Source organism: Martes martes, assembly GCF_963455335.1.
Source record: "Martes martes genome assembly, chromosome: 4".
Lineage (NCBI taxonomy): Eukaryota > Metazoa > Chordata > Mammalia > Carnivora > Mustelidae > Martes > Martes martes.
The window spans coordinates 29,785,747-29,796,908 of NC_137891.1; the positions used below are offsets into that span (position 1 = coordinate 29,785,747).

The following is an 11,162-nucleotide window of genomic DNA, read 5'->3' on the forward strand; positions in this document are numbered from 1 at the left end:
GACCAAAAAAATACCTTTCACTAGTGAAGATACTATTAATTAGTAATAAAGTTATAACATGATCTTGGAAGTATAGCTTCCAAGTATGTTGCTAAAAATCTCCCACAGTCTCAGGTCATGATCCCAGGGTCCCGGGATCGAGCCCCGCATCGGGCTCTCTGCTCGGCGGGGAGCCTGCTTCCTCCTCTCTCTCTCTGCCTGCCTCTCTGCCCACTTGTGATCTCTGTCTGTCAAATAAATAAATAAATAAAATCTTTAAAAAAAAAAATCTGCCACAGTAAGAAAAATATTCAAGTTAGTCAAAATTGAAGACGATGTTTGCTTATTTCTTTGACATCACACAAAACTCATACTGTTTGGTCAATCAAGCCGTGTAGAAATTCTGAACATTTAAAAAAAAAAAAATCTGTGTTACAAAAAAAGTTACCATTTAATTTGATCTCCTGCTTGGGTTATCAGTATTATATAATTTGATTCTCCTACTTTATCAAATGGCATTTGCTTACTTAAAAAATAACTCAATATTTCCCTTAAGATGTTAGCTGCCACCTCTGTGAATATGGAAAAGACTATTCCAGGGCAAAGTTGGTTAAGCGTCCGACTCTTGATTTCAGCTCAGGTCATGATCTCAGGGTCATGGGATCGAGCCCCAGGCTGGGCTCTACACTGAATATAGAGCATGCTTGAGATTTTCTCTCTCCCTCTCCTTCTAACCTTCCCAGCTTATATAAATAAATAAATAGATAAACAAACAAACAGTCTCATAGGTTCTGAAAGTAATCTAAAAGGTTTTACAGAATTTTTTTTTTATTACTAGCAACTCCACCGAAATTAGATGTATAGCCAACATAACATAATTACCTTGGGAAAAAACAATGCTAATTCGGATATGCATATGTTCTCCTGCTATTTCTACTTTCTGTTTGCATGTACTTTCTTTTTGGTTTAAATGAGGAAGTAGCATGAAATAGTACTTAAGAATTCAGGATTATAAAACAATAGAACAAAAAAACCAACACCTCCAGTTCTTGGTTTATGAAATGAGTATGATAACATCAAGCATAAATCAAGGAATAACTGTGAAGATTAAATAAAGTATGATATAAAGCTTTTAGTACAGTGTCTTTCACAAGTGTTCAAAAATATAGCTATTATCATTCTTTTATTTTAAAAGTAGTATTAGTATTTTAAGTCATGTTCTGCACATGTTAGGATTTTCTAATAATTTAAGAGATATATTTACAACATTGCAAAAGAGTATTTAACATTATATATAGATCCTCCACTTATGACACGGTTACATCCCAATAAACCCATGGTAAGTTCAAAATACTGAAAGTCAAAAATGCATTTAATACACCTAATCTACCAAACAGCATAGCTTAGCCTTGCTTGCCTTACACATGATCAGAACACTTATTATAGCCTATAGTTGGGTAAAATCATCTAACACAAAGCCTATTTTATAATAAATTTACTAAATACTGTAGTGAAAGTGAAAAACAGAATGGCTGTACAGGTATAGAATGGTAGTAAGTTTATCAGTTGTTTACCCTTGTGATTGCATGGCTGACTGGGAAGTATAGCCCACTGTCACTGCCCAGCATCATGAGAAAGTATCATACCACCTATATCATTAGCCTGGGAAAAGACCAAAATTCAAAGTATAGTTTCTACTTGAATGTGTATTACTTTCACACCATCATAAAGTTGAAAAATAAGTCAAATCATCATAAGTCAGTGACTTTCTTTGTTATGTCAACAACCCAAAAGATAAACTTGTTTTAAACTATCTGGTTCTTATTTTAAACACTATAATAGCATAATTCACCTCTTAACTAAATAACCTTCACCAACTAATTCAAATTCTTCACTTCCCAAGATTATTGAAAAGATTTAAGAACATTCCCTCTCTCAAAGTACCTGGTTAGTCTCCCCTACTCTTAAGAGTAGCAATGAAAACGATCTATAAGAACATTCAAATACAAGCCATGTACTAAGTCTTAGCTACTTATAATTCATGTAGCAAATTTAAAATAAAATAAAATAAGATTAATTTAAATACCTACCAATGCCAAGTCATCTCGGCCATAGTCTAGAGCTGCAATCATCACTTGCTCATATATGATCCAAACTAGACAAAGAGAAAAACAACTGAATTTAACGTAAAACCTCCCAACAGAAATTAGATATTCTTCTTGTTTCTGATATCTCAGAGAACATTACTTGCAACTGAAAATTGATTTATTGCATATCTAGGATTAAGAAAGCATCTTTATATGCTTTCAGTAATATAAAATATTTTAATATAAGGTTAAAAAAATTACTATTATTTAACACCATTGCTCTTCTAAAAAATTCTTTATGAAATACATTTTGACCAGACCAGAACTATTGCTGTGAATTTTAAAAGAAAAATGCTTATTTGACTGCTTCACTACAACCAGCAATTAGAAGTCCTTCTCAAAATAATGCACCATTGGATATCCTGAGAAGTTTTTTTAAAAGAAGGGACAAATCATAGATTGATATAAACAGCAGGAAAAACATAATAAGAAAATATCTGAAAAAAAAAAAGACACTAAAGACCAAAACAGAACATGAGCAAAGCATGAATAAAAGAACTTACTATCATCTCCAAGCTTAGAAGCATATTCATTAATTAATTCCTCTCCAACTTCCACAATTTGCTCACTGTTTCGTGAGTTTTCTTCTCTCCATTTTCTCATTTTATCTCGCATTTCTGAAAAAATAAAGTCTGTTATTATATATATTTGATAACTCAAAAAACTGATAATGAAGTTGAAATCAACTTATCAGGTAAAGAAAACAAAGTCACACTAATATAGGTCTATGGTATGTCAAAATTCATAGAGCAGAAAATCAATTTAATGGGAGCAACAGATCCTTTAGAAGATTAAAAAGACATTAAAACTAATGCTACAAACATAAAAGTGATGAATGGCCTCCTACAAAGATCCTCTAACCCTTTCAGCAGCTATGGATCTTAACTTTTTGGAAGTTACAGACAACTCTTAGAACTTGATAAAAGCTAGGGATAATTTTCCCAGGGGACGGACACACACACACACACACACACACACACACACACACACAATTATACCCAGAAATCTCAAAAATCTGAAGTACTCCTGAAATTCCTACTCACTCCAGAATGTAAAATTTCATAATCAGGGGATCATATTAAGCTATCGGCACTGAAAGGAAAGTCATTCCAAAACTTCCTTAATAACATTACAGAAGTAGAAGTCATGTATAAAGATATACAACCATGCAAGAAAATAAACAGCAAAAGATTCAGAACAAAGGAAATCTTTCAATTCTATATATAATAATAAATGAAAAGCAAAATGTAAAGCTAAAAAGCACTAGCAAACAGAAGAGTCACAAGAACAATTCTGAATATTATAAAGCAAGAGGAAATTGAGGAGTTTTAATGCACAGCATATTGACAACAGCAGGAAAAAGAAAGAGTACCTAATCCAGTAAACAAAAGATCTTTTTCATATAGTTACAATAGAATGAACTGTCCAATTCGCCAATCATATATATGCTTTCTTACTCCTACCTCTGAAAATCTAACATATTTACTTGTCTGAAGTACCAAGTTCTTCCTTCTACAGACACAGATATAGAACAGATTTAAACAGTTAAATTGTTGTTGAACAGGAGTTAAGTAAACAATATGCTAAGCCTCTAGAGACTAAGTATAAAAGCACCACAAAGGATTTTCGTTACTTTCATAGACATTATCTGAGCCCCTATAACTCAAAGTCTAAAAAACAAACAAACAAAAAATAAAAAACCACCAAAAATAGATCCTAAATGGTCTTACAAAATCAAATTAACAGTTAATTCCTTCTACTGACAACTAGAAATCAGCTTGACTTTCACTCCGCACAGGAAAATAACCTTGAACTGATTCTTACCAGGCTGAAGAGAAAGTGAACAGATAAAAATAAATAAATAAATAAATAAAAGTATGTCATTCATACCCCACAGGTTAAGGGCTCAGTCCCACAAAACTGCCCCTACTTTAGATAGCAATCAAAAGTCAGGGCCACCAACATTTCTGACCAACTGGCTATAAAGTCTGGGGTTCAGGGCGCCTGGGTGGCTGAGTTGGTTAAGCATCTGCCTTTGGCTCAGGTCATGATCTCAGGGTCCTTGATCAAGCCCTGCATCAGGCTCTCTGCTCAGCTGCAAGTCTGCTTTCCCCTCTCCCTCTGTGATCTCTCTCTCCCTCAAATAAATACATAAAATCTTTAAAAAAAAAAAAAAGTCTGGGGTTCTCACAACCCCTCCTCCTTAGGTTTCCAAGAATGCCTCAAGGAACTCAGATAAGTGCTTCACTTATTATCATAGGTTTATTATAAAAAATACAACTCAGGAACAGCCAAACGGAGGAGGTACATAGGGCAAAGTGAAGGGGGCAGGAGGGAAGGAAGCAGAGGAACTTTCATGCTCTCTAAGCAAGTCCTCCATCCCAGTACCTTGATGTGCTTACCAACCTGGAAGCTCTCCAAACACCATAGCTTAAGGGGCTTTATGTGGGTTTCATTCCACTGGCATGACTGATTTCCAGATGATCTCCCCTCCCAGGAAGTCAAGGGATAAGACTAAAGTTTCAATCCTGCCTTGGTCTTTTGGATGATGCCCCCAACCTGAAGCAACCAGCTACCAATAGTCTCAGTAGGAGACAAAAATATACCCTTGTTCTAGAAACTCCAAAGGTCTTAGAGGCTCTTGTGTCGGAAACCGAGAAAAAAGACTCCATGTAAAAAAAGCTGTTCCTGGGGCGCCTGGGTGGCTCAGTGGGTTAAAGCCTCTGCCTTCGGCTCAGGTCATGATCTCAGGGTCCTGGGATCAAGCCCTGCATTGGGCTCTCTGCTCAGCAGGGAGCCTGCTTCCTCCTCTCTCTGCCTGTTTCTCTGCCTACTTGTGATCTCTCTCTCTCTGTCAAATAAATAAGTAAAAATCTTTAAAAAAAAAAAAAAAGCTGTTACTATCAACTCTATCATTCAGGAAATCTCAAGTGTTTTGGAGCTCTGTGACAGGAAATCGGGGAAAAAAACCAAACCAAATACACATCCCTTATCATATCACAACATATGTTATCTTTAGATCCACGGCATGGGTTCTCAAAACTCAAACTCTAGCCCCTATAACCATGGTTCACTTACAGTCTTAAATCCACATTCACTTTCAACCTGGCAGATTATTTTCTTTTAAAGATTTATTTATTTATTTGACAGAGAGAGAGAGAGTGCATCTTAGAGGGGAGGGGAAGAGGGAGATGGAAAGAGAAACCCAAAGGGACTCTGCACTGAGCACAGAGGGTGACCCAAGGCTTGACCGCAGAGCCCTGAGATCACAACCTGAGCCAAAACCAGGAGTGAGACGCTTAATCAACTGGGCCACCCAGGTGCCCTAACCTCACAGATTATTTTAAAAGAGGAATTAGTGCCTTGGGAATATAAATTATTTAGTGTTTTACAGATCTTATCCATTACATTGCATCCTTTGCCCATATGCTGAACCCAAATTAGGCTAGCATTCAAGGTGCCAACTTATCTCTTACCTTAAAAAAATTACCTTCACAAAACATATACATATCCATTAAGTATGAATCTTTAGCTTAGAAGTGAAATCTCAGGGTATGTTCCATGAGATTTGAGATCCTGCACTGTTTTGTTTAGCACTGTATCCTCAAGAACTGGAACAGTGCCTGCTGCAAAGTACTTCAGATATGTATTTAATTAACATGTTATTCAGTATATAGCCCAATAGGTAAAGCTAAGTGTGAATAAGATCACCCACAGAAGGCATTTAACCTTTGAATTTACGACTCTTTGAATTTGATGAAACCTTTGAACCCTCTTTTCCCAGAAATATGTACATGTTTATGTATACTCAATTTTACATACATTTTCAGGGAATTCAAAGACCACACAAAACTTGTCCCTCCATCAGTCAGAATTCTATTGATCTCAGGTTTAATAACCACCAATAACACATTAAGTAGAGTGCTAAGAAAAGAACCATTAGGGACACTAAAAATCAAGGAGCAAATGGATATAGAAAACTCACAAAGGAAAGGTCTAAAAAATAAGAGAAGACCCGTAATGTTATTATGAAACCAAGGAAAGAAGGTTTCATGGAGTGATCTGCAAAAACAAATATACTGTAGGTTTATAAAAACAAAACAAAACCCACATCCATTATACCTGACATAAGGTCTCCCTAGAAACCTTACTGGAATGAGAGGGCATGGAAAACAAATTATGTTTGAAGGACTGAATAAAGAGAAAGTAGAGACAGTAAGTATTTTTATAATTATTTTTCCAATAAATATTCATTTAGTACCTATTACAGGCCAGGCATTGTGCTAGACATCGTATTCATAACCTGGCCAAATTTCCTATTTCTGAGAAATTGGCTATATACCTTTCTTACAACTCACCTTCCCACCTCCAACTCCTAAGTAGTAACTTCTTTAACAAACATCATTAATTTTCAACTGGTTGAATAAGTAAACCATATATTCTTTTTTGATAGAGCCCAAAAGATTAAAAGCATGTTAGATTTTCCATACGGGTCTTTTAAAACGTGATAAACTTTCCTATCACAAGAATTATAGTACTTATTGAACAGGTCATTTCCACAACCTTAATTCATGAAGCTATTCAATGGAATTCTGAAGGACACAGGTCCAACTGACATACCCTCCCAAAAAAGTCTAAACAAAAAACTATCTCTAAAAGTCCTCTACCACCCTCTAAAATACTAAAAATTTTTTACTCTAAGTCTCTGAAAGAAAAATCTAGAACACTTTTTAAAAGTCCCCTAAAATAGATCTCTGATCCTGGAAAGGTCTGAAATCTTCATTTTACAAATAATCAAACTATATCCAATTAATAAAGTGAGCTGCCTAAATCTACCTAAGATGCTACAGAAATTTTTCCAATATGAGAAAAATGGCTTATAATCTTTTTGTGACAATTTGTTAATGTTTATTATTAATGCCATTAACAATTCACTTAGTCAACAAAAAATGAATGAGCAACTCCAAAATGTCCAGCGCAAGAACAAGATACAACTGGTCCCTCCCTTCATTCTAGGAGAGAAAATTTTAAAACTTGACAAACTGGGTAAGTACTTCAATAGTATGAGGACACAGAATTAAAGGGCCAGGGTACATTTTGTTGCCTTTTTTTTTTTTTTTTTTTCTTTTTACAAAATTTTAGCTGAGGGATAGGGTAGGGTGTTCAAGGAAGGCTCTCTCAAGTATGGGACCTTGGAAGGAAATTCTGATAAATATATAATGGTCACAAGAGTAGGGCAAGAAAGGAAAAACACTTCTAGTGGAAGAAATAGCATCTGTCCAGCCCTAAAACAAAGAAGGGTAGAACACATTTAGGGAATTCAACAAAAGCCAGCATAGCCAGTTAAGAGTAAGGGAGGAAATAGTTAAGATAAAACTGGGGCCTGGGCAGGAGCTGGATCATCTTTTTCATAAAGCACTTAATAGTTTAAAAGCCCTTTAACATGCTTTCTCTTTTGTTCAGTAATACCTGTGAAGTAGTTAGTATTTCCTAGTTGTTCCTATCATCCAAGAAACCTATACTGAACATACCTGCAAAGTAACACTTTTAAAAAGTAAGAAATATTTAAATCATTTTTTAAAAAGCATTACAAGTAACAGCCACATGTCTACCATCTGGCTTAAACGTATATCCTGACACAAGCCTTTTAAAACTATGTATTTTTACAGGTCTGTCCTCTTCATTAGACTGTGAACTCCTAAAAGTAAGGACTGTGTGTTACTTTATTTAATATACCCAACATCTAGCTCTAAGCACTTAATACTTTTAATATAATGAATTCACCAAATACAGGTAGAAATATTGTTCACAGTGAGCTAGAGGCCACAAAACCAATAATAAATTATTGAATTCCGTTCAAGTATAAAGGAATTTTACCTTTTCCCATATGTTTGCAATTTTGTAATATTGGATAGATACATTCACCATTAAATGGTCAATATAACTTTCAGTCCACATGTTATTATGTCATTGTTTATCTGAAGAAGGCATTCACTAAACAAATAAGCTATTAAAGTCTAATGTTAAATGATAGGAATAGAAATTTCAATTATACAACTTTCATGCCTTCGAGAAACTCAAGGCTCGTCTCTTAACCATGCTTCCCACTGAAGTTTTTAAGAAGAGAAAAGTCTCTTATAGAATTGGATCAAAGTTTGGCTGCTTCCAGATTTAAAGAACACACTCCACCTTAGATTAAAGTAGGATGGAAAAAGAAGTCCATCACACTTAAGCATATGCCCGAGATAACCAGTTGTTTTCCCTTTCGGAAAAGGAATTACTGTCAGGAAATGAGAAGAAAGTTGTGTTAGGAGTCCAAGTGTGCTTTGAGGGGGAGTGGGGCAGCGAATGAAGACGAGAATTCAGAGACCCAGTTTTGCAGAGAGAACGAAATATAAAGCGGCACGTAGAAAAATCGGATCAGTTCATGGATCTTTCACAGACCTTTACTGCACAGAGTTGCAATCTTTACAGAACACTTAATAAAAGGCCTTACAGGCCCTGTATTTCCTGGCTGCAGGGAAGCTTCAGAAGGCAACTATCCCGCCTCCTCCTCGTGGCCCAGCAGCCACATGAAATGTGCGACAGCCCCCCGCCTTACAATGGAAGCTGCCCTGGGCCACCGTACGGGCGCAGAGGTACATAAGTCAGTCAGTCTATCGATGAGCACAGGCGGTGGGGAACACCGCAGACTCCAGTCGGAGGTCGGGCCAGGGAAGGGGTCAACCTAAACCTCCACCTTAGCCACCACCTCGGCGCGGCCCGTCCAGAGAGAGCTCCAGCGCCTAAGACAGACCGGAGAATCCACGTCTCCACCGGCCGCAGGTACTGCCGAACCGCTTCCCAGGGCTTTTAGTCTTTCCACGCCCGCCCAGCCCGCAGTTACCTTCCCAAGTGACATCGTAAAGCTCTGAGACCTTCGCCATCTTCTCAGGACCTGGAGGCAAGGAATGAGAGGGCGTGGAGACACCGTCACGTGACTGACGACCGGGTGGTGGCGAATTACGACACCATCTCTCATTGGTCGAGAAAGCGGAGGGGGTGGGAATCGCTGCGCACGTGCACAGGGCTCTGCGGTGGGGCTGTTGGAGAAAGGGGCTGTTGGAGAAAGGGGCGGGGCGAGCTGGGTGACGAGCGGCGTTCTCGGACTCTAAGGACGCCGTGGCTAAGCGCTGGGAGGTGGAGCCGGCGTGGTTTGAGGTAACTGTTTTACCAGGGGTTTTTTAGCAAATGCTGTTTCCTTTTTTCTTTTCTTTTCTTTTCTTTTTTTTTTTTTTAATATGCGCCACTCTCGGTTTTTCTTCTTTTCGTATACAGGCGTATTCGTTCTCTTCCCACTTTCTTATTAGCACCTTGTTTTCTTCGTGCACTGCCCCAACGTAACGTTCTGCTCCAGTCCTTTATTTGTCCCCAACTTTCCTCCTTCCTTAACGGGGTTTGCTCTCCATTTTCTTTTGATGTTCGACTAAACTGAAACACTCCAAAAACTTGTATAAAATCTCTTTGAGGGACTAAGCGGGATTCTGCCTTTGCACATTATGTTTGTGTGGCCGAGGTCGTCTTAATGTTCACATGAATGTCTTCTTGCCACCTGGATCACTAGATCTAGAGTCTGCCACTGTGGATTTGAAAACTCCTAAGACCAGCCAGTATGTAACTCCTTATAAATAAATGAATGAATGAAATACGAATAAATGTATGAATGAGACCGTTCCAGCCCCTGCACTTCTCTCCTCCTCTGGAACCTCACGGGGGAGCCTCCTTTCCCACCAAGCTAATTGCTTTCAGGAACCATTAGACTTAATCTACTAGATTTAGGGAGGAATGTCTGGAGTAGAAGAAAAGAAATTTAAGTTCATACTTATATATTTGGTATTTAAAACCAGGGAAACATAAAATTGTAAAAGGAAAATATGTAAAGTGAGGAAAGAAGGCTAAAAATCCTTATACATCACACCCTGTATAGTTAAAGGACAGTGAAGAAGAGGCCACCAGAATAGGAGAAGGGAAAAAAGAGAGTCGTATCCCACAAACCAAGGGAGTAGAACTAAAAAAAAAAGAAAAGAAAGAAAAAAAAAAGGAACTATCAATAGCATCTGCCAGGAGAAGTTACATAAGGATAGGAAAGACTATTGAACTTACAAACTTGGAGTAGATTCTGAATGAGCTCCATTTCTTTCCAAACTTAACAGACCTTGTAGAATCTCTTCGTTCAAAAAATTAAAAACTCTTCACTCAGAAATTCACATATCCCAGTGCTTCAGTGAAACAGTGGAATGAACAAGAACTCTATCAGACGAATTTGAATCCAGACGCCAGTATTTAGTAGCTGGTTGACTTTTCAGAATGTCTGTCTCTGAGCATCAGAGTTGCTCATATATAAAAAGAAACTAGTTATATTTTCGTAAGAAGAAAAATTCCTCCGAGTTGTTATCAAGATTAAGAGAGAGAGTGCATGATGCTCCCATGGAGGTACCAGTCCTTTGGCTGTAAATACTAATTATATGTCGATGACTCCCAAATTCTCCCCTGAGGCCCAGTTCTGGTTTCTTGACGTATTCACTTAGATAGTTAATATGCATCTCTAAGTTAACATATCCCAAACAGAACTCTGGATTCTCCCCCCGAACCTGACCTTCCCCACTGCAATTGATGAAACTATCCACCTAGTTGCACAAACTAAAATTCTAGAAAGTATTGTTGATTGTGCACCTCCTGTATGTGGTCTGTCAGCAAATTCTGTATTGCACTTCCAAAACATTCCCCAAATCTATTTGTATCTCCACTGCTACTACTTCAGTCTAAGCCACAACCATCTCTCACCTGACTGTAATAGCCTCTTAACCGTGTTAGTTTCATTCTTGCTGTGTAAAATCTATTTTCTGTACAGCAGGCCTACTGTCTTAAAAAAAAAAAAATCAGACTACAGAAGTCCTTTGCCTGTGGCTTTCAAATGACTCCCCCAGGCAATAAATATATATTCTAAACACTTTACCACAGTTAACAGGGCTCTACTCAGTGTGACTCTCTCCTACA

At 37.5% G+C, this 11,162-nt stretch overlaps 1 protein-coding gene across 2 annotated transcripts in view; it reads right to left on the minus strand.

Annotated features, from left to right (window-relative positions):
• Positions 1–9,102, minus strand: part of EMC2 (ER membrane protein complex subunit 2) — a 43,255-nt gene extending 34,153 nt beyond the window's left edge. The window contains exons 1-3 of one of the 2 annotated variants that reach the window (XM_080802205.1): positions 9,013–9,068; positions 2,630–2,743; positions 2,070–2,134 (exon numbers count right to left, since the gene is read on the minus strand). In XM_080802205.1, the coding sequence (XP_080658331.1) occupies positions 2,070–2,134; positions 2,630–2,743; positions 9,013–9,052 (219 nt within the window). In that variant the 5' untranslated portion in view covers positions 9,053–9,068. Of the gene's footprint in view, positions 1–2,069; positions 2,135–2,629; positions 2,744–9,012 lie in introns of both variants that reach the window. The other variant, XM_080802204.1, reaches the window with a different exon arrangement.
• Positions 9,103–11,162: the final 2,060 nt, after the last annotated feature.